The sequence below is a fragment of the Cydia pomonella genome, chromosome 18 (genome assembly GCF_033807575.1).
Source record: "Cydia pomonella isolate Wapato2018A chromosome 18, ilCydPomo1, whole genome shotgun sequence".
In the NCBI taxonomy this organism is placed as follows: domain Eukaryota; kingdom Metazoa; phylum Arthropoda; class Insecta; order Lepidoptera; family Tortricidae; genus Cydia; species Cydia pomonella.
In genome coordinates, this window is record NC_084720.1 from 8,976,904 (window position 1) to 9,004,333 (window position 27,430).

The window sequence follows — 27,430 nt, forward strand, 5'->3', positions numbered from 1 at the left end:
GTGTATATACAATTTATAATTACCTACTTTTGTCAACCCTGCCTCTAATCAACTCTACCTTGTTAATAAAGAAATTTTGTATTTTTGTATTTTTTTTTGTAATTTTGCGCATTGCGTATGTACTGTCTTGGTACTGTCCCTCACGGCCGCACGCGTATAGCACATCTATGTGATCCTACCATCTATGATCCTTCGGAATATTATATGCGATGAACCAAAAACAAAACGCACACGAAACGTCACTGTCATGTCACTAACGTCACTCACGTCACTGTCAGATAAGATGTTTGTCAACGGGGAAAATGTTTATCAATTATTATTACTCTAAAAAAGCCGCAATACGTTTTATTTCTTTCATTCAACAATCATATCGATCATCAGTGTAGTTATCGGTTCTTGTAAACCACGTATCATCAACTAATCAAAAGACATTCTTTTTATCAACTAAGGTTATAAACAGATTACACAAATCGGTTATTCTGCTCGGCACGACTCAATGAGCAGCTGTATCGAAAGTGTGCAGTAAATGCTTGATTGAGTTACGGAAGGCCTACTGATGTTTGATACTGTTTCGGGAAGTAGTTAGTGTTGTGCTTGTGACCGGTAGGCACGGAGATCGGTCATCATGCTGTCGTGGGTACAACACCGATGGACCGGCCTGTGTCTGCTAGTGATGGGCCTGGGGGCCCTCATGTTGTTTATGTTCGGTTTCTTCCCGCTTAAATATCATTCGGGAAATTTAGCGCATATGAATAATTTGCCAAACTTTATTGGTGGAGTCAGGTAAACAAACTTTTTTTGCTGATTATTTTAATTAATTTTAAGTATTTTAGGCTAAAAGAGGAATAGTTCAAAAAATGGTTTATTGTCCTTTTTGATGTCTACTGACATTTTGCTGTGCCTTTGCACCAGTAACTTACTCAACACTCAAAAAAATTAATTTCAGTAAAATTTTAGCATTAAATACCACCTGTATTTAAGAAAATATAGATTTTTTGTTATCATTATCTTATATAGCTAAAATTGAATCAAGTGCTTATAAAGAAACAACTTACCCACTAAATATTTTATTAAATAAGTTTAATAGTAATAAACAATACCTTACTGCTCTTTCAACAATTTTTTTTCATTTTAGTATTGATGGGCAAGAAGTATACAACTCAGGGGAGAATACAGTGGTTCTCATGGTCATAGACGGGCTCCGCTATGACTTCGTAACAGAAGAGTACATGCCTTACACTGGACAGCTTCTGAAGAACAAATCTGCATGTATATATGTATCTGTAGCTGAACCTCCTACAGTCACAATGCCCAGGATCAAGGTAGTAAAAAAAATCTATGATGGTGTATTTGGAAGAGGATTATAATTATTATAAATCAAGCTTTTTGATAATGTAAGCCAATAATATACACCGTGGGCCCATATAACCTGACCGATTTGAAAGGTGTATTCTTGATCACATTTCTTCTTCTTTCCATCCTGTTACCGTTAACCGCATTTAGAGACTAAAATGTTGTACAATGTTTTCTGAAATCTGTCTTGTTTTAGAGATTTCTGTAATAACTCAATTAAAAAATGCCTTTTTGGCTACAATGTTGCCACTATGTGACTTGGTTTAGACATACCTACTGACAGACAGTAAAGTTTTAAAGGAAACTAATCCATAAATTAAAAAAATGCTTTACTTATTTGTTGCAATGTTTCTTTTTTCACCAAGGTGTAAAAAGTAATAACATGGTGTGTGCAGAATTACACACACAAAAATATTTTTTTTGCTGAATTTGACAAAAGTCATATATGTACCATTTTTTCCTCCTTATGACTTTAGGAATACATGGCTATAATCTGTCAGGTTAAATGTGCCCATGGTGTATATATATATATATATATATATATATATATATATATATATATATATATATATATATATATTTATTAAATTTATTTGAACACATTGGGTAAATTAGGTTACAAACAGTAGTCAAATGGGGCATAGAATAAATTACAATATCATCTGTCTGTAAGGAAGTCTACATAATACAAGCATGAGTTATTTAATATTACAGAGAATAAAATAAAAACATAATCATAATTTTAGAAAGTGAAAGTTTTTTGATAGGTACTTAACTGTCAATCTTTATCACATACATTACCAAAGAAAACACTTTATGTGCTGATCAATTTCATTACTTTGATTAATTCATTGTAAGGTTTACAAATTGAAATTCTTTAAATATTATTTATAGTCATCTTTACGGAAATGTGACCCTAAACTCCAATATACACCCCGGAACCTCCTGTTCCAATTTATTCATTAGTATGATACAGATAACCAGTAGCATTGTACATTACATGTATTTTTTGTGTATGCACAGTCTCCAGAGCTTAAGAAGGAAAGGGCACAGTGGAGGCGCACAATAAACTTCTGGCGGGACATATTCGCAAGTGTCACTTTTGTATTATTTGACCACTTTTTTTTTTTACCAAAGAAAACACTTGAGGTGGTCATGTAGGCAACATATTTTTTTTCTGTTTTGGACAGTATTGCAGAGTTTGTTGGTGTTAAAACCACACACACTATGAATATTTTAATAAAAATTTATGAAACTTAATATTTTTATTAATGAATCATGCAAGAATAATATGCCTTAAAGTATTTTCTTTGGTTGTGTGCTTAGGCATGTTGAAATATGTTTAAAATTTTTGTTGCATGCTGTGTTATAATACTTATTATAGTTCGTGTCTTTCACGATGACGCGCAGATTTGTCAAATCTAACCTTTAATAACATGACAATACGAGTCCAGGCGCGCGTCGTCGTGAATGACACGATGTATATACGGCAGCTAATAAAATAGCATTTTGTTGCACCCTAAATAATACATTTTCATCTAGGTTTACACTCTCAGGGCCTGTTTCATAATGTCCAAGTATTGGATAGCTAATTAACAAATAAATTAACTGCCGGATAAAACTGCCTTAAGTTGTAAAGGTATTTATCTACCAGTTAAGCTTATTTCAAGATTGTGAAACGTCAACAATGACTTTATTCGTCAGATCAGAGACAGTAGCTTATTCGGGACTTTACTTGGACATTGTGAAACAGACCCTATTTTTAATTATCTGGAGAGTGTTTGGAATGACTTTATTATTCATACATTATGTATGTGGAAAAAATGTAAATGAGAATTAGTGTAATTAGTATGAGCAATCCATCATGACAAAATGGAATTATAAAAAAAGTATTGAGATTGGTAAAAGTCTTCTGCATAACCTCCTTTTTTGTAGTTGGTTAAAAATTGCTGTGTTAACAGTAATATGTAGCTAGATTTTGTCAAGGATTTAAGTCGTTAGTATATAATCAGTATTGGCAAAGACCGTGTTAGTAGGTATTTATTAGCATTGTACACTAGGTCTGGTGTCTGGTACAATGTTGCTAAAGTTAAAACCTAACTATTGCTAAATGCGCGCAGACGTACCGTCGCGCGGGGTAACCAGTACAACTAGATCCATTACAATAATCTATAGTCGATTCACCGACTAGGTACATACGTGTTAATGTAATTTCAACCTTAGCAATCCGGTTTGTGGTTCAAATTAGATTGGTCTTACGGGAAATGTGACTTTTGTCTTCAAAATTAATCACATAAACGTAACGTAACGTATTTCGAATATATTTGGATTTGTTGGGAAAGCTTTCTATATTGGTACAACCTGGAAAAGGGTTAAAACGCACCAGGAAGGATGAAGGTGTTATGTGGACGATCTCTCCAAATATTATCACTCTTATGCAGATCAGATCCCCTCCCCCCTCCCCGGTGTGTGAGCGAGACATATGTGGATAATATGAAGACGTCGAGACATCTATCAAAAGAAAATAAAAAAAATCGGTGCTTTTGTATGTCTTTCTAGCGGTAGATAGATACTTTACACGAGAAAAGTAATAAAAACAAAATGTCATCTGTAACAGAACTGTTCTACTACGTTTTTTAGACACGTTTGGGGACATAAAACAAGACAACGAAACGAATTTTGACCCGGTTACACCAGTTTTAGCGTTATATTTACCAGCTTTCTGTAAACATTATAATCACAACTAGTCAGTCAGCTTGCATAAGTGCATGAAGTGTTAGTGTTGCAGTTGCGCTCTTGGCCCAGTAATCGACATGATTGCATTGGTTGCAGTTCACGCATGCGCACACCGTCTAATTACCAATCGTTACTGACAAAATTGTTTATAAAACTGTGCTACAATTAATAGCATGCGCCTAACCTTTCTATTTCTCGAATGTTCATGGTACTGTCTATTTCCTGCCTCGTTCCGGTGTACTTGTATGAGTGCAAATTATATTCGAGTTTTGAACTTTAATAGAAATAAAAAAGTTCCAAATTCAAAAGCGCAAAAATTGCCATGCGCCTAGCGAGTTTAAAGTGGAAAAGTAGCCCGGCAGATGATGTGGCGGGCTACTGCAAATATCAATAGATGGCGTTGTGAAAGCACCTGTCCATCCAATTGTACACAACTCATTTAGTTCAAATAGCAAAAAGTCAGATATGAAATATTCTTCTACTCTGAACCGTACGTCAGTTGTTGATATGCGTGATTTTACAAAACAGACAGGAAGATTTCGTAACGCTGTTTTTGTAGTGCAACAATCTTGCAAGGGGCATTTGTATTCGAAGGCCGTGACATGTTTTTTCTTCATGGTCCTTGGGTAAAGCGTACCTGATGATTATTCCATTCCTTATTTAGTCGTATTATATATTTCCACCATAACAGTTGTGAGAGATTCGTGATTTCCAAAAATGTCATCCAGACACTTAAGGTGGTTCGACTAGGTTACCCAAAGCTTAAACCTCTCTAGATGGCGCCACAATTGCAAATTTTGAGTTTTAATTTTTTTGTGGAGTAGTCTTGGTATTTCTATACTGTAAATTATGTTTAGCGCACTCTTTAAATAAATATTGAACTATTACAACAAACATTGAACACTTCATTATACAAAAACTACCTCTTAATGTCGACAGAATGTTTCTTGACTCTATTTCTAAGTATCACTCACACATTCAAACAGTCTTACTGGGATCCTTGTAGTAGACAATTTGGCACAGCGTGAGTAGGCTTCAATAGCGTTGCGGTATGTACGTGGAAATACATGCAAGAGGATGTGGGTTCGAGACTCATTAATTTTTTTTTTGTTATCAGTATTATCAAGTACCTATTATTAATAAATTATTTTATGAGAAATATGAGCGTTTTCCATAAAAATATTAAAAATCTGACTCTCACACATCATGATATTTTTGGGTTCTTCCAACTCAGAATCACTAGCATAATCAATCCTCGTGCTAAAAAAACCCGAAAATTTGTATTGAAATTTTAGTTTTACATTGAAATTTCTTTCACACTAAAATGTGACGTAATGGATATTTTAGGATATCTTTTTTTAATGCTAGGGTGGAGAAGATTGTGTTGTTGATGAAGAAAGTCCAAATTTGTAAGTCAGATTTTCCGGTATTTTTTTCAAAAAAAAACGCTGTTTTGTTCTAAAATTAAAGCAATCCCTTACTGCCCAGCCTTTAAAAAAGTAGGTACTATTTTACAGTAGAATTAAAACATTTTTTTACGATACATTTAATTAAATTACAGTGAATTACAGAATTGCATGGCCTTCTATTTATAACCATTATAAAAAGAAATGAGATATTTACCATGTTTGTTTATATATTATTATTGATTTCCCGATATTTTGACACAACTAGAAGTTTCACACAATGCCTAGAGATAGAAAATTATTGATTTATTTTATTTATTGTCAATTTCATTCAACGGATCACATCATATCCAATTTATGTGTTTATGTATTGCATTGTTTTCTACCTAGTTGGTTATTAAATTCTGTTACTGCAATAAGCTTTCTCTACATAAAATATACCAACGAAAGTTTAATAAAGTATATATTAAAATGAAGTACACAAAATCAGGAATTACATATGACAATATCATTCAAAATCGCCTCCTCTGGCTTTGACACAGGCCCTCAAACGACGAGGCCAGTCATCAATAGCGGCACGCACGATTGTCATGTCTAATTCCGTCACTGTCTTAACTATGGCCCGCTTGAGGGAGTTAAGATTTGTGTGGGGTTTAGCACAGGCTTTCTCCTCAATAACCTGCTATATGGCATAATCCAGGGGGTTAAGGTCCGGGCTGGAGGACGGCCAGTCTTCGTGGGCAATAAAGTCAATTTTGTTCCTTCGAAACCAGGCTTGAGTTGTTTTTGCCTTATGTGCAGGAGCTGAGTCCTGTTCAAAGATCCATGGCTGGTTTTGAAATAGGGTGTGGCTTAAGGGCTTCACTATTGGTTCGAGAACGGTTTCCAGTTTCCGGTTTTCACACCTTTTTCACAGAAATGAATCTGTGTTAGCCCTGAGTATGACACACCCAAAATCATGTTTGGCGGGTGCCCACATTTGTGCAACGCAATAGGGTTGTTTCCATCTACAAATCTTAGGGCATAATTGTATCCCAATAAATTCTTTTGGATTATAAGAACATGTTAAACTACTTTTAGGGGACCTGTAATGACCATATTTTTGTAAATATTGAATTTAAAATATCTTTCGGCACCCGTCACGTGACCAAACTCGAAACGTCATTGAAGATTCTGATGACGTCACAACTCTCGGATTAACACTGTTGACAGGCGATTAACAACAAATGACAAATATCAGTTGACAGTTCGTATCTTCTATGTGTGTATGTAGTTATGTGTCAAACCATAAACTGTGACGTCACACAATTTTCAAAGAGCGTTTTGGGCGCGAAAGCATCTGTCAAAATATATTTTGGTAATTTAACACATTTAAAGCCGTTTTTAGTATAAAAGCTGAATTTTAAGGCAACTTTTAGTTAATATAGAAAGTAGTACAAGCGTTTCAAAAAATTGGAATACGATTCTATTTTAGGCCCCAATTCATTATAGATAAGACGAGATAAGCGTTATGTGTGGTATATAATTATATATAGCTCACAAATCCACCACATTATGTCATTTTTTATATTTTCGGTAGCATTTGTTTTAACGGAAATAAAGAGGTTGCAAATCGAGTATCAGAACTTCAGAACAGATATCATTTGATATTTATCAGTCGCTTTTCGGTGAAGGAAAACATCGTGAGGAAACTGGACTAATCCCAACAAGGCTTAGTTTTACCCTCTGGGTTGGAAGGTCAGATGGCAGTGGCTTTCGTAAAAACTAGTGCCTACGCCAAATCTTGGGATTAGTTGTCAAAGCGGACCCCAAGCTCCATTGAGCCGTGGCAATATGCTGGGACAACGCTAGGAAGAAAGAAAGAAATCGAGTAACAGAACTTAGTAACCAACTAGGTATAATAGTTATGATGTAAATGTCCATATCATGTTGGAGTCATATATGTATTAGCCAACTATTAATTATTCAAGATCAATACCCTTAGGTATTCGCCTAAGTACAATCTCGGGCAAAATTGAGTTTTATAAAAGTGAACTAGTTTCTAGGTCATATTTTCTATGAATTGGTCGCTTTTCGGTGAGGAAAACATCGTGAGGAAACCGGACTAATCCTAACAAGGCCTAGTTTACCCTCTGGGTTGGAAGGTCAGATGGCAGTCGCTTTCGTAAAAACTAGTGCCTACGCCAAATCTTGGGATTAGTTGTCAAGCGGACCCCAGGCTCCCATGAGCCGTGGCAAAATGCCGGGACAACGCGAGGAAGAAGATTTTCTATGAATTGGTCATTTTTGTAGACTCCAATTACAGTTACACTTTTCCTGGTTTTTCGCGGACCAGAATATCGATGATTTTTGTAACTTGATTTAGACGTTGCTATCATTTTCAATCCAAAAACACATAAAATCACAATTCAGAACATGCGGCAGCGTTGTTTTCTATCAAGTACCTCAAGCACCAGGGCGGCTACCGGGAAAATCGAAATTCGTCAATTTCGGGCATTTTTCTCTGTCACTCTAATTACGTCTTAGTGAGAGTAAAAGAGAAAGATCCCCGCAATTTGCGAATTTCGGTTTTCGCGGTAGGCCCCCAGGCCCTGTCAAGTTTCAGCAGTGTTGCCAGGTGAGCGGAAGAGAATTATCGTACTTGAGTGTCAGAATTATTGTACCGTTGAAAAAAATATCGTACGCCAATCAAAAAGGCAGCCCCTAAAAATGTCTAGCAAAATAAGCTTAAATTTCCAATTTATAATAAAAAAAAGACAATTTTCGTCTAAATTGCGCAAAAAATCTGTTTATGTTTGTGTATTTTTGGGATAGACTCAAACGGTATACAGGAAATTGTGACCATTTTAACTTACACCAAGGAGCCGAACACCCAAAAGATACTAATTTTAGCCTATTTCTGAGAGAAAGTGTCATATTTTGCTTCAAATTACTAGACTTTTAAGGTGGCATCATCCAAGGGCTGAAATTATAGTACTTTAGTCTACGATAATGCTCTTTGGAACATTACGTCATACTGGGGCCCAAATAACCCAAATTATCGTACATGTACGACAATTATTGTACGCCTGGTCACACTGAGTGTCAGTGTCGACAGAGTCAGCTAAAAACGCGTCAAACATCGCAACGTCGCGCCGATGGCCGTCCGAAGCATGGAGTGGCAACGCCGCAATGTATTTGTACACGACATTTGTCACACACACATGAGTAAAATTTATAAAAATATAACGTTGATTATTGCATGATTTCTGTATGAAACAAAGTTTTTCTATTAATTTAGCGCAAATGAATATTCGAAAGTAGATAGATGCGGAACTATTTATGTAATAATATTGTGTAATTAATTAATAAATAGCGATTGTTTTTTGTATGAAAATCGAACCACCTTAACTCTTACTCTCTAACTCCTACTAGTTATATTATATGTTTTTTTTTTGCTTGGATAGAAATCATAATAAATAATATACTTCAAATTTCTCTTGCGATATTATAACTTCCATTCATGCCTCAGGCAATGATGACAGGCAGCGTATCGACTTTCGCCGACGTGGCGTTGAATTTCGGCGCGCCGGCTGTCCGCGGCGACAGCGTGTTGCGCGTGGCGGCCGAGAGAGGGCGCCGCTCCGTTATGTACGGAGATGACACGTGGCTCAGACTGTTCCCTGGACTCTGGGCCGAATCTGACGGGACCACGTCTTTCTACGTTACGGACTATACTGAGGTTTGTATGGAAGATGTATGTTATTAGACAGCGTGTTACGCGTAGCGGCCGATAGAGGGCGCCGCTCTGTTATGTACGGAAATGACAGACTTTACGTTACGTTACGGATTACACTGAAGTTTGTGTTCAAGAAAAATGTTAAAGATCCTAAGTGGTTTTCTAGAGACACCGCCACCCGCCACCCGATTATTTAGTCTAGTTTTAAAGAAATCTGAAATTAATTTCAGAGAATTGAGTTTATTCCAAGACTTTTGCGCGCAATTTTAGTAGCGCAGTTTTTATTTCAACTATAGTTAGAGATTCAAAAAGCGCTGGTGGCCTAGCGGTAAGAGCGTGCGACTTGCAATCCGGAGGTCGCGGGTTCAAACCCGGCTCGTACCAATGAGTTTTTCGGAATTTATGTACGAAATATCATTTGATATTTACCAGTCGCTTTTCGGTGAAGGAAAACATCGTGAGGAAACCGGACTAACCAGGCCTAGTTTACCCTCTGGGTTGGAAGGTCAGATGGCAGTCGCTTTCGTAAAAACTAGTGCCTACGCCAAATCTTGGGATTAGTTGTCAAGCGGACCCCAGACTCCCATGAGCCGTGGCAAAATGCCGGGACAACGCGAGGAAAAAGAAAAGAAGTTAAAGAGATTCAAAGTTTGCAATGTCACATATACGAGTACATACAAATGAATTAATAAATTTAAGCGGCCCAACTGTTTACAGGTAGACAACAACGTCACCCGGCACTTAGACAAAGTGCTGACACCCGACGACAAGAAGAAACCAACGTTTGATTTCCTAGTGCTTCACTACCTAGGCTTGGACCATATTGGACACCTAGAGGGCGCTAGGAGCCCCAAGATAAAACCGAAGTTGCAGGAAATGGATGATGTTGTTAAGAAGATCTTCGAGGCTATGCAGAAATGGGTATGTCCACTTCATGTATTTTAGTTTCGACCTCTAGTAATTAGAAGCTCTGTGAGCTGTAGACCTCGCAAACCCCTCATAGCTTCGATATTCTGAAAAATTTCATGTATTTAACCTCTTCACAAAAATTCTAAGAAGAGTCGTTACAGAAATGCGACCTGAAGACAGCCGAACATACAAAAGCATTTTTGCCCAACGCAGGCGCTTTGCGAATTTCACGATCACTCAGTCAACTAGAAAATCTATAGAAAAAAGCTTTGAAAAGACCACAAGCATTTTTTCCGAAGTTTCTCAAGATCAGGGGTCACCGAATGGCGGACGGCGGCCTGGATCCGGACCGCCGACCCATTTTATGCGGACCTTAAGTAAACAGTAACTTATATTACTGGGTACGTAAAGCCTGACCAGTAATATATGACCACGCGACATATTGCGGAATTTAATTGGAACTAAATGTTTCATACTAAACTGAACTGTCATGACATTTCTGGTCGGGCTCTAAATTCAAATATATTCCGCGCTTTTTCTTTGCTGCCTTCAATTCGACAACGAGCAAATTAACGTATGAGAGAAAGATGCAGTTCGCGGAGTACGAATACGCTTATTAAACTTCAGTATAAACGGCCCGCGATGGTAATTTTATTTTAAAAACCGGACCCAGGAAGAAACTAATTGGTGATCCCTGATCTAGGTAAAGGACAATCAGTATTATCACGTTAAACTAGTATCTCGTAATCGGTTACATATTTCGGAAAATATCCATTCATGCTTTCTGTTTTCTTCATAGCTCTTTTCGCCTTAGCGGTAGTTCAATGTACGAAAATTATCAATGTTGTTTGTTTGGCGCGTAGGACCGGCCGGGCACCCTGTTCGTGTGCGGCGACCACGGCATGCGCGACGCGGGCGGACACGGCGGCTCCACGCCCGCCGAGGTGCTCGTGCCGCTGGTCGCGGCCCGCACCGACCCCTACCAGTGCCCGCACCCGTGAGTATCGAGGAAGAGAAGCGTTAGACAGAGAGAGGAAGATTCGAAGTGTTGTTTGTATGTGATAGGACCGGCCGGGCTCATTGTCCGCGGGCATGCATGCGCGACGCGGTCGGACACGGTGTTGGTGCCGATGGTCGCGGCCCGCACCGACCCCTACCAGTGCCCGTACCACAACCACATGGGCTTGACAGAGTAAAATCATACGCCCGTGGTGCATTCGACTAGTAAATGTATGGTTTGCATAAGACCTTGGTCTGGTAGATTTCATACAACATGCATTTGATTACCTATTACTTGTGCTAGCACCGATAAGTCCAAAAATCAATGCGTGGTTGATATAAAATCTTGGTCTGAAGTTGACGCCATACTCTATACATAACGTATCTTAAGACGGCGACATTTCTACAACACGTGATTCTATATTCTGTTCGCAGCTTACAGCGTCGCTCAGATACTTAGGCCTTGTCGAATAGCTATTTATTTCTAGCTACGACAGTAACATACAGCGAATATAAATATCTCCATTATGCATGCAATAATCGTAATGTGTGGCGTCATTCGTCATTCAGCCACTCCAGTCAACCGTAAAACATGATTAATGGGGGGTATTAATCAATATATTTCTCAATAAATTATATTGCATGCAAGTAACCAATACACAAGTAATTGTTACCACGTTTGCAGGGTAATTTACACTACCTTTGTATTTTAACATATATAGATCAATTATTAATTGAAATCTTGAATAGTGATAATTGTACTATCATATTTTAGATTATAAAATGTCAGTAACAGTTTTTTAAATATTAATTAATGATTGAGCTTAGATCTTATTACTACGCACCCGCACCACAGCCCGAAATTTACGGTCTAAGTGCAGTACCTGGATCCCATAGCTTGCGTTGCGTCCTGTTTCCAGAACTACTTACTATTTTCCAGGTTCACTGCTATTTTCTATTTATTTCCAGCTGGAATGTCTATGTTAATTGAGATTTTGAGGACATTGATAATTATTGTTGCAGTGACAGCCACGGGCCGACAGTCGGCCAAGTGGACCTCGCGCCGACTATAGCGTGGCTGCTCAACGCGCCCCCTCCAGGCGACAGCACGGGCAGGGTGCTGCCCGGGCTGCTGCCCGCCGGCATCCTGCAGCGCCTGTACTTGCTGCACATCACCGCGCGGCACAACGCCGACCAGTGCGCCGGCAAGGCTGCCACAGAGACAGGTATAGGGTATGCCCCTCCAGGCGACAGCACGGGCAGGGTGCTGCCCGGGCTGCTGCCCGCCGGCATCCTGCAGCGCCTCTACTTGCTGCACATCACCGCGCGGCACAACGCCGACCAGTGCGCCGGCAAGGCTGCCACAGAGACAGGTATAGGGTATGCCCCTCCAGGCGACAGCACGGGCAGGGTGCTGCCCGGGCTGCTGCCCGCCGGCATCCTGCAGCGCCTGTACTTGCTGCACATCACCGCGCGGCACAACGCCGACCAGTGCGCCGGCAAGGCTGCCACAGAGACAGGTATAGGGTATGCCCCTCCAGGAGACAGCACGGGCAGGGTGCTGCCCGGGCTGCTGCCCGCCGGCATCCTGCAGCGCCTGTACTTGCTGCACATCACCGCGCGGCACAACGCCGACCAGTGCGCCGGCAAGGCTGCCACAGAGACAGGTATAGGGTATGCCCCTCCAGGAGACAGCACGGGCAGGGTGCTGCCCGGGCTGCTGCCCGCCGGCATCCTGCAGCGCCTGTACTTGCTGCACATCACCGCGCGGCACAACGCCGACCAGTGCGCCGGCAAGGCTGCCACAGAGACAGGTATAGGGTATGCCCCTCCAGGAGACAGCACGGGCAGGGTGCTGCCCGGGCTGCTGCCCGCCGGCATCCTGCAGCGCCTGTACTTGCTGCACATCACCGCGCGGCACAACGCCGACCAGTGCGCCGGCAAGGCTGCCACAGAGACAGGTATAGGGTATGCCCCTCCAGGCGACAGCACGGGCAGGGTGCTGCCCGGGCTGCTGCCCGCCGGCATCCTGCAGCGCCTCTACTTGCTGCACATCACCGCGCGGCACAACGCCGACCAGTGCGCCGGCAAGGCTGCCACAGAGACAGGTATAGGGTATGCCCCTCCAGGCGACAGCACGGGCAGGGTGCTGCCCGGGCTGCTGCCCGCCGGCATCCTGCAGCGCCTCTACTTGCTGCACATCACCGCGCGGCACAACGCCGACCAGTGCGCCGGCAAGGCTGCCACAGAGACAGGTATAGGGTATGCCCCTCCAGGAGACAGCACGGGCAGGGTGCTGCCCGGGCTGCTGCCCGCCGGCATCCTGCAGCGCCTGTACTTGCTGCACATCACCGCGCGGCACAACGCCGACCAGTGCGCCGGCAAGGCTGCCACAGAGACAGGTATAGGGTATGCCCCTCCAGGAGACAGCACGGGCAGGGTGCTGCCCGGGCTGCTGCCCGCCGGCATCCTGCAGCGCCTGTACTTGCTGCACATCACCGCGCGGCACAACGCCGACCAGTGCGCCGGCAAGGCTTCCACAGAGACAGGTATAGGGTATGCCCCTCCAGGAGACAGCACGGGCAGGGTGCTGCCCGGGCTGCTGCCCGCCGGCATCCTGCAGCGCCTGTACTTGCTGCACATCACCGCGCGGCACAACGCCGACCAGTGCGCCGGCAAGGCTGCCACAGAGACAGGTATAGGGCCTCCAGGAGACAGGATTTTGGCCAAACGCGTTGTGATGAGACTCCTATAACTGGTGGTAGTTTGGCCTTCCTCCTCCTTAACGTTAACACTCACTTTTGGGCCTTCGGCTCACAATAAGGGTGAAATTCTTGTCCCTCCTGAAAGGATCCGATTTCGGTTTAATATCTTTTTATTCGTTCGAACTATTAGCATTGCTTAAAAAAAGTAACCTATTCGCAGAAACATTTACAAGTTACAGATCGTGTCATTCACGAAGACGTGTGTCTCGTAATGTCACGTTATTAAGTTAGATTTGACATATCTGCGCGTTATCGTGGGTGACATGAACTATAATAAATTTACTCTAAATTCAACAGCGTAATTACCAAAAGTAGTGTCTCATTGATTCCAGAATTCTACAAACAATTCGAACGCGCCGAGAAACAGTTCGCGCACTACCTCGCCACAGGGGAAAAGAGCGCAGCCAAGATCGCCAAGGAATTTTACGAGGACTCTTTGGAGAAGATGGCCGAGTACCTTACAGAGGCCACTGTTGGGTTCGACTTGTTCGCTATAGGAGTGGGCATCGTTCTACTTTATTGTGTAAGTGTGTAATGTGTAAATAAGTTTATAATGTTCAGAAAAATTGTCAAGCAGCATTTATTTCTGCTTCCGTCGTGTGCCGGGTTTTTTTTTCAAATGGTTTTCTCGTACGCGGATCCGCGATTCGAGGGCTTAATAGTTCAAGAAGTTCATTAATACAATTGACATATATGTAAGGACGGGTCTTATGGGAAATATGAATGGGGCCAGTACAGCGGTGTCGCGTTCACGAGTTCGAGCGAATCGTGCAGTCTAGCGCCACAACACGATGGTTGATGAGTTCGGATCACGCGCGCTATTGGTCGCAACTAGTTAACTGCACGATTGGCTCGAATTCGTGAGTGACACCACTGAACTAGCACAATGAATTGAAACTATTCCATACTTCTTGTTTGAGAAAATAAACCTTGACGGGTTCTATGTATGACCAGTATGTAAAATGCTTATCGAACAGAAATCTCTTTCCAACCGCTAATTTAGAAAAGAGACTAGCGCTTATATTAAAATTTAAATTTGAAATACCTTCACATATCTAATTTGACGTCGTGAAATTCCAAAAGAGATCCAAATATCTGGAATTTACCATTCCCTATTCATTGCGTAATCTATCATACTTTTAGGCTGCATTTCCAACTTTTACCATTGATCTCTATTATTTCAGATCGCCCTATCCCTAGGCTGCATAACCCTGTACTCCCTCCAACCAGAAACCTCTCGCAAGCACAGCGTCCACCGTCTCCACGCCACGTCCACATGGGGCTCGATAATCGCCTTCATAAGCGTCCTCGCAATCACCAACAGCATCCTAGTTCTATCCTGCTATATCACTGAAACTAAAACACAATTCTGCTCAATGCGAGGCATCTGGCTTGCGATTTTTCTGCTAGTCTCGTGCGTGCTCACTATGTCGTATTGGATCATCAAAACGAGCATAGAAAAGATTAAAGACTTATCTTTATTACGAGATTTGAACGCCATAGACTACCTACTAATTATCGGAACCCTGTTCCATTCGTGGTCGTTTTTCGGGACTAGTTTTATAGAAGAGGAGCATATGACGTGGTATTTCTTTTGGAATACGCTGATGTTTTTCATTTTGATACGGACGGTGGCGGTAGTGGTTATATACTTGTCGAGGAAACTGAGTGGTGCTACGGAGGTGCAGGAGAAACCTGAGTTGGAGCAGAGGATGAGTGCGGTCGGGATTGGGATCGTGCCGAAATGGGTGCTGCTTATTGCTTTACACAGGTGAATATTAAACTTTTAATTTATAACAATATACACTTACTCATATACTAGGCAGGCATCTAAAAAAATTACCGGGTCCAAATTAATGGGTCGGTAATGCGCATGTAACGTCTCTGGAGTTTAAGGCGTTATCAGGTGGGTTGTATGCTTGTTGCCCACCAAAGTGGTATAATAAAAAATCTCATTTGACAGCACAGTTCAACATTATTAAAATAAAGCATTTATTCTCTGTGTACTACTGATTCACTGTAGGGCACCTCAACATACTGTTAAGCTCCGTTATTTTTACAGGTATTTAAGGACAATGAACCAGACAGGAGACCGCTGGCTGTTCCTGCCGGACACCGCAGACTGGTTAAAGGCACCCGAAAACGCTTTCTATCTCCAAGCACATCTAGTCATTGGTAAATTTTTTACTTAAAAGTCACAGACTAAGACCAATCAACAAAATAAATCAAATCAATGATCAATTTTTGATGGTTTTCGTGGATTAGCGACATCAAGACATATTTCTAAAACAAGTCTAAAGTAATTTCATTCTTTATGGATATATGTTGAAATGAGACTCAAAGAGCTTGACTGATAAATATTCAAAATTTATTGTAAATAAATAAAAAAACAATTTACTGGAATATATATTCCTTCTAGGAACGGTCGCAACTTTAGGAATATGCCTCTACAACCTCCGCTACACCAACAACCTCGGTCACCTCCACACAATCTTCACAACAGCCGCCGCCTTATGCATATTCTGCTACCGCATCGCCACCGACTCTCTTGACTCGCCGTTCGAAGACATAAAGTCATGGGACACTGTCCATATAGTCAATGTTTTCTGGGTTATATTAATCGCCCAATTCATATTCGAATTCTTAACTTACGTCGGCGTATTCAAAAATTGCGGCGTCAATCCAGCTACCCGTAACACTGTAAGCAGCAATCGATTCGACTACAATAAGTCGAAAGCGAAAACAGAGGACTATTTCTACGAACCTATGATAGAAGAACCTTGGAACTTGGAAGATGTTAAGCTGAATCTCGCTCGTTCGATGTCGCACCTTATGTTGAACGACTTAATGTTGATAATCGCTCTGCTAATGAGGCCGCATAATGTGATAATGGTGCCGAGTGTGTATATAACTTGTGTATTGACGTCGGAATGTATAGACCATAAGTTGCTGGATTCGAGGTCGGGGAGGAATACGGAGGTTGTGGATATTTTGAGTCAAACGCTGGTTCACGTTTGGATTGGCTGCCTTTTCTTCTTTTACCAGGTATTTATTATGCCTTTTGTTTATATGAAAACAATAAAAAATATAATGTACTTACCGTTCTTTACTGTTTAATAGTATAAATGTACGTACATTACATTTTATTCAATTGAATTAGATCTATTTAGAATAGAATAGAATGTTTTTTAGGGTTCCGTACCCAAAGGGTAAAACGGGACCCTATTACTAAGACTCCGCTGTCCGTCCGTCTGTCACCAGGCTGTATCTCATGAACCGTGATAGCTAGACAGTTGAAATTTTCACAGATGATGTATTTCTGTTGCCGCTATAACAACAAATACTAAAAAGTACGGAACCCTCGGTGGGCGAGTCCGACTCGCACTTGTCCGGTTTTTTTTTCAAGACACTTGAACAGCATAATTTTAACAATAACGTCACAAAAACCGGTTAAAACGTCACTGAAGAGGTTTCTTTAGGTACCTTAGGTACCTTTTGAATACCTTGACGCTGGTCTTCCGTGGAAGCCCTTCCAAAAAACGCGATAAAGCTGTATTAACTTTTTTTAAGCATCCATATTCTATAGCGGAGCCACTAGAAAGGGTTATGATTTTAGAACCAAAACTTTTGGATGTACTTGGATAACTTGTTACGCATTCTGAAATGGAGCACAAATCATGATCTGAAAGTGAATCCTTCGAAGACCCAAGTCATCATCATTGGCAGTAGCAAACTAATTCCTAGAGCACCTATTCTATTTTTCGATCCAATTCCTAGAGTAGGTTTTGCGAATCTTCCCCCCATATACTTTGATGGTATCCAGATTCCATTTTCACACCATGTGAAAAATCTTGGTGTTATTATGGACCGGTCCTTATCTTGGGTGCCTCAGGTGGGTGAGGTTAGTAGGAAGGTGTTTGCTGCTGTTGCTTCTCTTAGGCGACTACGTAATCTCTTGCCGATCGCCACCAAAATTGCGCTTGCTCAATCCCTTCTTCTTCCGATCCTCGATTATGCCGACATCTATCTTGATCTCACAGAAGAGCAACTGAATAAGCTTGAGCGAATACAAAATCTCTGCATCCGGTTTATATTTGGATTGCGTAATTTTAACCACGTTTCTCATTTTCGCGTGCAACTCAAGTGGCTCCCAATCCGTTATCGTCGTAATTTTCATATTCTTTGTCTTCTTTATAGTATACTCTTTAATCCCACCACTCCCCGTTACCTAAAAAAATAAAAATAAAATAATAATAATAAAACCTAAAAGAACGCTTTAGTTATTTAAATTCCACTAGATCCTCACAAAATTTGCTTCTTTCTGTCCCTCCTTCCTCCACAAAATTTTATAATTGCTCATTCACTTTTCGGGCTGTTCGGTTATGGAACTCTTCCTGTCGAACTAAGACGCGCTCAATCCCTTGCTGTTTTCAAATCCCATCTTAAAGACTATAGCTGTCCCTTCCTTAGTGTTTCTGTCCGCGTTACTGGTTATCACTTTTGGCAAGAATTATATAGTATTGTATATATGTATATATGTAGGAATATAATTATGTAAGTAGTATGTATGTATATGTATTGTCTTGCCGGTGTAGACTTAAATTTTAAGGGTATTTTAGTTTTAATTTAGTTTGCTATTTAGTTTTTTTGCACCTCCTAATTAGTTAATTTAAGTTTCATTTCTCCACTACCTAAAGGTTGTCAGGAAGAGATCGCGCTGTAGCGATAAGGCCGCCTGTTGCTTACCTCTATATTCATGTAGTATATGTGTTTCCATGTACATTTTTTCAGAGGTTGTGCAATAAAGAGGATTTGTATTGTATTGTAATATATTATAAAAAAGTACTAACTTAACGTACCTAAATAGATTATCAGATACTGCAGTGTATACCTGGTATTCGCTTCGTGTATGACTGGCGCCGCCCTAGTGGGTATGGGACATATTGCTTATTTGACAGTTGGCGGATGCCCATGCCCAATATAGCGACCCACGAAAGTTCAAAATATCAAAGAGAATTTGAAATAGAGGTGTATTGTCAAAGAAAACTTTGTAACCACGTAAATTTACTGCCCTCTGTCGACACATGATTAAGAAGCAGTATATGTACATTTAAGAATTTTCAGTAGGTTTCACTGGCTCCTACACTAGGCGTCTCGTAGGTAACCGTTTCAGACATGAATTTCCAATGATATGATTTTTATGATTTTTTGCGAAAGCCAATAAGACACGATAAATTTAATGAAATTAGTCAAATGAAATTAAAACAAGAGAAGGTAGGACTTAAAACTATCTACAATAAACTTAGTCTAAATAGAGGTGGTTACAAGTGTTGCGTCCGTTTTTGATGTTGCTGTGTGTCTGGTATATTCGAGTGTGTGTGTGTGTGTGTGTGTGCGTGTGCGTGTGCGTGCGCGTGCGCGTGTGCGTGCGCGTGCGCGTGCGCGTGTGCGTGTGTGCGTGTGCGTGTGTGTGTGTGTGTGTGCGTGCGCTTATGAGTGGGTATGTTTACTTGAGTACTCTCAAAAGATCCTCTATATCCCCATATGAAAGGGAGCTCAGCCAGGCTGATGTTTTTTTCTGGGCTTCTCTAACAGATAGTGTTTTTATGGGAATTTTTGAATTAACTTTGTTATTAAACCTTTTAGAACGCCATTTGACTTTGATCCTTCCATCTTCATTCCTTCTTTCATTGATATGTGTTAAATATCAAAAACTGGCGCCATCTTACCGGACACAACCTAAAGGTTATGGCGCCATCGCTCGAAACGATGTCGCTATACCTCCTCTGATCTATTAGATGGCGCCACTCAGGATCAAAGTCAAATGGCGTTCAAAAAGTTTTAACCATGTGTCGAAAGATGGCAGTAAATTTCCTGACGCTATAAAATTTTCTTTGACAATCCACTTCTATTTAGAATTGTCTTTGATAATATATACCTCTAAAATCGTGTATAAATGATACCTGTTACAGGGCAACTCCAACAGCCTGGCGTCCGTCGACCTGGGGTCCGGCTACGTGGGGCTGCGCTCGTACTGCGCCGTGCGCGTGGCGCTGCGCATGGGCGTGCACGCGTACGCCGGGCCCGCGCTCGCCGGCGCCGCGCTCTACTGCCGGCTGGCGGCCGCCGCGCCCGCCTGGACGCAGTGAGTCCACTTACAGGCCGGAGCGTACTGCGCCGCGCGCGTGGCGCTGCGCATGGGCGTGCACGCGTACGCCGGGCCCGCGCTCGCCGGCGCCGCGCTCTACTGCCGGCTGGCGGCCGCCGCGCCCGCCTGGACGCAGTGAGTCCACTTACAGGCCGGAGCGTACTGCGCCGCGCGCGTGGCGCTGCGCATGGGCGTGCACGCGTACGCCGGGCCCGCGCTCGCCGGCGCCGCGCTCTACTGCCGGCTGGCGGCCGCCGCGCCCGCCTGGACGCAGTGAGTCCACTTACAGGCCGGAGCGTACTGCGCCGCGCGCGTGGCGCTGCGCATGGGCGTGCACGCGTACGCCGGGCCCGCGCTCGCCGGCGCCGCGCTCTACTGCCGGCTGGCGGCCGCCGCGCCCGCCTGGACGCAGTGAGTCCACTTACAGGCCGGAGCGTACTGCGCCGCGCGCGTGGCGCTGCGCATGGGCGTGCACGCGTACGCCGGGCCCGCGCTCGCCGGCGCCGCGCTCTACTGCCGGCTGGCGGCCGCCGCGCCCGCCTGGACGCAGTGAGTCCACTTACAGGCCGGAGCGTACTGCGCCGCGCGCGTGGCGCTGCGCATGGGCGTGCACGCGTACGCCGGGCCCGCGCTCGCCGGCGCCGCGCTCTACTGCCGGCTGGCGGCCGCCGCGCCCGCCTGGACGCAGTGAGTCCACTTACAGGCCGGAGCGTACTGCGCCGCGCGCGTGGCGCTGCGCATGGGCGTGCACGCGTACGCCGGGCCCGCGCTCGCCGGCGCCGCGCTCTACTGCCGGCTGGCGGCCGCCGCGCCCGCCTGGACGCAGTGAGTCCACTTACAGGCCGGAGCGTACTGCGCCGCGCGCGTGGCGCTGCGCATGGGCGTGCACGCGTACGCCGGGCCCGCGCTCGCCGGCGCCGCGCTCTACTGCCGGCTGGCGGCCGCCGCGCCCGCCTGGACGCAGTGAGTCCACTTACAGGACGGATCCACTCAGGGCTCAGGGTGGGACCACAAGATGGCAGACCCTAAAATACGCCAGGGAGCGAGCTTGAACGCTACCACAATTACACGAAAAGTTAATGTGGAGTTTTCAAAATAGGCAACAATGTGGCAGACTGCGACGCACTCGGTTCCCACTGAAATTATTCAGTATTTTAATACATTGACCGATTTATTCCAAACAGCGTACGGAGTCGACCGGAGACCTCCGTGACATTTAATAAAACTATTCATATCTTTTAACGTCCAACAAAGTAATTTAGAGTTGGTTATTAGTTCGCGCGAATTCGCGCCTTATTGCAGGCAGGAACTCGTGAACTTTGAAAACTAACCAATAAAGTTAATTTTAGATTGACAACAAACTAAATTTAAACAACGTTAATCTTCCACTAAGAGAGAATGATAACTAACTTTTATTTTGCATACCCAAGCTTAACCGTTTAATATCAACTTTTGTTGCAGATACCTCCAAACAGTATGGCGAGCGACCAACATATTCGCTCTCCAACGAGTATACTCCATCGCTGTATACTGCGTAGTAGCCACCGTCTTCCGACACCATCTGTTCGTCTGGACGGTCTTCTCCCCTAAACTACTCTACGACTTCGTGGCCATGACGTTCACTATACAAGCTTTAGTTACCATAGCCGAGATAATAGGTCTAACGCACTTAACAAGTTGGATAGCGCAAGCGTTTGTGAGCAAGTCGAGACTGTGATACATTAGAATAGTTAGCGTTTTCTTATATCCACTATATTATATTATATATGTATAGAGGTTTTTGTTTGGCAACTGGTTTGCCAGTTAGTAACTTAAATAGATGTGAAGAAAGTGACCAAGCCCTCCAGTGACCGAGGCCGTTTGCCAGTTGTTTTGAAGAGGTCAGTGTTACGTTGTAAATATTTCTCTAGGCTATGAAATTATGAATTTATTTAGCTGACGCTGACTGCTACAATAGCCCAATGTCAACCTTCGTGCATTCCGACAAGGTTCACGATGACGCGCCGTGCACGATAGGCGTGGCGTTCAGAGGGTTATATTTACGGCATTGTATTGTAGGGCAGTATAGATTGAATTAGAACTAGTCGTGCTAGTATGTTACCTAACTGTATTAACAATATTAAACATAAAATAAAATGGACTGAACTATGACATAAGCTCACGGTTGAAATATTTATAGTAGCGGCAAATAATCTATCATATTTTTTACGTATTTTCGAATGATAATGTATTATTAGATGGCCTAGATTTTATTTTATTTATTTTACCTATTTGTGTTATCTATCTTAATGTGTCTGTATCTATTAAATTATTTGTAAAGTGTATGTTACTAACCATATTACTGTACTAACACTATATGGAACAGATTCGAAGTAAATAAATAATTTAATTAAATTGAAAAAATAGCAGTATGCTAGATTTTTTGCCGCTACTGTATCTACCGTGCTCAGGAAGACGTGTCCTAGACTTATATAACTGTTAAATATTTGACTTAATATTCAATAAAGTTTCAGAATTATGGACTTAATTTATTTTTAGGAAACAAGTTGAATATTTGATAAAATGATTAAAATCTTAATTCATTTTTATCGATAATATAGATAGTAGTTACATTCTTAGAATATGTATAAGTTAACGAATATATTTACTGTTGTGTATGACAATACATTACAGCATATTTTATTTTGGAAAAATGCCTTTATATAATCCTGACAACATTCTGTATGGCCTTCAAGTCATCAAATATCACCGATGTAAACAAAAAGAAAAGATTAATATTCCAAAAGGGATACAATAAAATATTTACATCAGAAAAGTGAATGATTGCGTAGCATTCCAATTATGCAATGTTTGGAAATTGGTTGTTGACATGACTGGTACTGACATTTTATTTGACTATAGATGGTATGTACAGTCAGCGTCAAATACTTTGTAGCAACCAAAGTGGCCAAATAGTTCGGTACACCATATATTTAGTATGGTGTACCGAACTATTTGGCCACTTTGACTGCTACAAAGTATTTGACGCTGACTGTACCTGACGTACAGTAATACATGTCAATAATGTGCTTATTATCATATGATTCATATGTAAGGTGTTTGTAACGACTCTATCTTAAGAGCCAAATTGAATTTTGTCATGCTTTACTTGCCATCAATGGTTTAACCGCAATTTAAAAAGTCCCAAAGCATTCCAATATACTTTTTCTTTTTAGGGTTCCGTAGTCTACTAGGAACCCTCATTTTATCTTTTTTTTAAGTCACGATACGCCATGAGTTGATGCAGAATATTATCAGACTATACTTCTTATAAGTGTCAAAACCAATGTGTTGCTACTTGAAATATAAGGAAACTAGAGTCGCTTTACTCTATTGCGAAAATAAATAATTTTATACGGAAAAGTATAGTGTTTAAAAACCAATTATTAACAAAATAAATGCTCTTCCACTAATCGACATATTTTGATTAGAGGGATGTTCACTTTAAAATGGTTTTACTTTATTGAACGCGTTAGATGTTAGAATGGCATAATCTTAGAATTTTATTGGTATTGTGTTTCTTGCTGAAAGGAATACGTAATTAACAATTGAATTACTTTCTAACATCTTACGTACTCTAACACGTAAGTAAATAAAACAAAAAGTGTCTTCAACAACGTTTATTAGTGTATAATTGAACAATGTTTTTTATTTATGTTTTTGAACGTGGGGCGTTATAGACCCTTACACCAAACCATTGTCCTAAGTTAAAATAAGTCTAATTTACTGTCACATGTTGCTATAATAATATTCTGACATGATATCAGAGTATTTATAGTAGCTGTGATGTGAAGGGCGAGGTACTTCACATTTGTTCTATAGAGCTGAAATGCTTACGCATTCAGGGCCTTGAACAATTCGAAATCTTAATTAAATAGCAAAAGTTGAATTGAAAGAAATGCCGGTAGGTAGATAAACATTCCTTCACGTTACATGCATTTTGTTTTACGTACGACATGAGTTGACAATATACCTTTACAGGCATCACCAGATATAACAAAGCGGCCAAGATGTTCAAAAATATCCAAACACGCCTATGAGTGCATATTCAAATATTTTTGGGCATGAGAAGTATATGAATCAAGTCTTAAATATCGGCACGGACAAAATGACAAAAATATTTAAACACTATTAAAGTATTGGCAATAAGGTCGTGTATACATATTTTTGGCTACAAAGTGCCGATATTTCATACATTGACTGTACATACTATAAAAACAACTGGAAAGTAACTGTTCACGAAGTGGGAGACATTTGAATATGAAGGCTTATTGATACAACCAGATATAATTGTAAATATTAATTTGCCTTCTCAGTAAGCATTTCAGCGTCTACTTACTAGTTAAACAATCGTTATGTCCACAGTGAAATCACATTTATATTGCGTGTTTAGACCAATTATTAAGTTCTAATACGTGTTATTACGATTGAAGTACCTATTAATATCGTTATTACCTACTTGGCGTGTACCCATGATTTTACCTATATAAAAATTACGATCACTCGATTTGTATTTTTTTTTAACCAATTTAAGCATCTACAATATAATGTTAATGGAATAAAAATGCAGAAATTAAAGCACCAATGATTTGAAAGTAAAGTATACATAAAAAAACAGTTGAAATTTTATTTATCAACCCTGATTGCTATTTCAAACATTATTGTGGAATGCGATTCGTAAATCTGTCCTTATACTAGTAAAGTAGATATCGAAAAATATTTTTAAATGTTTATTATACTGTTTTGATAGATATTTATTTACTCTTATATTATTTTCTACATCTCCAATTTTGGCACTACATAAACAAAAACAACTATGAGATAAATAAAGGTTTATACAAAATATATACATATTGAAACATTTGAAATTTCGACATAAATGCAGAATCGAAAGAGAAAAGCAGAGACCAGTAAATAATACAAACTTATTTAATATTCAAACAAAGTTGCATTCCTCCTGAAGTAACCTATCTGATGGTTTATAAGTATATAATAGCGCCAAAAAAGAGGAACATAACTTTGTATGAGAGTCGAACATTTATTTATTAGTCTCTGGTTGAAAGTAAGCTAGCGCAGTCTAGCGACCGCATCACAGAGTGTGCATTATACTCTAATTAACCTAACCTTTCCACCCATTTTTACACAAAGTACAAGTATCTACCCTAGATATCCATGTTACACGTAACGAGTACAGTGACGAGTCAGCAATCGGTTTAGTGAAAAGATCAAGTTTCAGTAGCCTAACCGATATTGAACATTTTGTAGCTAAATCGGCTTCAATTCGTCAACAATTTCATTGTGATCACACGATGTATAGATCTTTCGCAAGGGTGCCGGCTATATATTCGGGCATTCGGCGAATATTCGTGATGCATCACTTTCGCTATCCAAAATGAAAGTGATGCATGAATACCCGAATATGTGACCGCACCCTTATACAAATAAATAATTTAAATTGTAGACGAGTTGACGTAAAGTTGTCGAAATAATGATAATTGGCCTTTGAGTTAGGCACATGAGCGTTAATAGATCTCGCCACTCTACTCATTGCGTGTAATCGAGGCATAATAAGTGATGACTCAGATTCAAAACTGAAGCTTTTTAACAAATTGTAATAAAACTTACATGTAAAAAATACAAAATAAGCAATGTAAAATTGCATTTTCAGAGGATTTAAGTAGCGTAATATTTAACTGCTCGATATATAGCTCGCTGCCGTAAGCGTGACGAACAAGCGCCTATAATGATATGAACTGTACGTAGCCGACCTTCCCCATCCAACCGCCTCATTGGAATATATCAATTCTCTGAAAAGAAATAGTATATTTATTCAAAAAATTATAATTTAACTCGCAATTATCATGGGAAATAGCTGCCTCTTTATCGCTCTTGCAGGTATTTGAGCCTCTTGAGGCTTTAGCGCAGAAGTAGAATAGGCATAGCCTAGGAAAAACTTGGTGGTTACTCAACTTGTTAAAACTGTAATTCATTTAAGTATTCAATAGTATTTATCCGACATTCACGCAACATAGTAGTGTCCATTATTTCTTCTGTTATAGTGTTCTGTTCTTTCAATTCTAGTAAAGTACGTACGAGGGCTGCCTTTTAATTTAACCCTTTTCCAGGCATAGTACGATTTATCGACCACATACGCGCCATTAGAATTTCGACTTTAGAATTGCGATTTAAGGTTCAAATTAGATTACACTTTCAGGAAATGTTACTTGTCTTCAAATGAATCATCAAAGCTGGATTAATTGGAATATATTTGGATTTTTTGGGAAAACCTTGTAGATTGGTGCGGCCTGGAAAAGGGTTAAGTTCTGTCGTTTGCAAACCTCCCTCGATTATATAGGGAGCGTGCATGAACTGTAGGAGGCAGCACAGGAGCCGTCAGATTTTTGGCGCGAGGCGTAAATGTGATGTTTTTTGTTCCGATGTAGCCCACAAGATGGCAGAACCTACTATGCACAAGAAAGCACGTGACGTGTAAATATGCATGTTTATGGTTCCGATTCAGACCACAAGATGGCAGACCCTCCAACGCGCACGGTCCCTATAGAAAAAAAACTAGTATTATCGTAAAATATTTGAATTTAGAACTCGAAAACAAAAGACTCGAGATCGGCCGAATCGTTTCAGTACAGCGTCGATTCAAAGTTGACAAGTCAGTTGTAAAAATGGAAATTTCGAAAGAAAAATTTACGTGCAATAATTTTTTACAACATCAAAAGAGGTTTAACGCGTCTTCAGGGCTTTGAAGAGTTGACTACTGTTTTTAATAATGAAGCACCATGCCTCCGCGCTGTGGAACGTTGGTATTTAGAATTTCAACATGGTTGCTCTAGTTTTAGTGATAGGCATCGTGAAGGTCGACCAAAAACAGCCGTGACTCAGGAGACCCGCCCTACAGTCCAGACTTAAGCCCCAATGATTTCTTCATTTTTCCAAAAATCAAGCAACGACTTCGTGGTCAACGGTACCGAACGCCTGAAGAAGCGGTTGAGGCATAAAAAACGGCCATTTTGGAGACCCCGACTTCGGACTTTAATAAGTGTTCCGAAAACTGGTTCGATCGAATGAAAAAGTGTATTACGTATCACGGTGATTACTTTGAAAAACAATAAATACCAATTAACACTTATATTGTCTTTAGTTTTACCAAACGACAGAACTTAAAAGGCAGCCCTCGTACATACTGCACTTGCCTTTCAGGAAATAGCGAACTTCTCACTTCTATACCAAATATTTTCAATTTACAGTATGTTAACTAGTGACTAGATTAGTTCCCGACGTATCATAATCCGGGTTAGCGCTAGGAAGAGGAATATGTTAACTACTAGTAGTCAATGTCTTA

General features: G+C 41.1%; 2 protein-coding genes across 2 annotated transcripts in view; one reads left to right on the forward strand and one right to left on the reverse strand.

The window, feature by feature from the left end:
• On the forward strand, positions 1-24,690 carry LOC133527609 (GPI ethanolamine phosphate transferase 2). Its single transcript, XM_061864691.1, has 13 exons — positions 1-783; positions 1,136-1,322; positions 2,377-2,442; positions 9,007-9,216; positions 9,931-10,134; positions 10,986-11,119; positions 12,145-12,347; positions 14,219-14,409; positions 15,071-15,657; positions 15,949-16,061; positions 16,306-16,931; positions 19,859-20,031; positions 21,496-24,690. Exons 1-13 carry the CDS (start codon positions 626-628, stop codon positions 21,749-21,751), a joined length of 3,108 nt encoding a protein of 1,035 aa, XP_061720675.1. The 5' UTR covers positions 1-625; the 3' UTR covers positions 21,752-24,690.
• Positions 23,679-27,430, reverse strand: part of LOC133527599 (peptidyl-prolyl cis-trans isomerase FKBP8) — a 17,408-nt gene continuing 13,656 nt past the window's right edge. The window contains exon 8 of the mRNA XM_061864677.1: positions 23,679-25,880. The gene's annotated coding sequence lies outside the window, so the exon portion shown is untranslated. The remainder of the gene's footprint in view (positions 25,881-27,430) is intronic.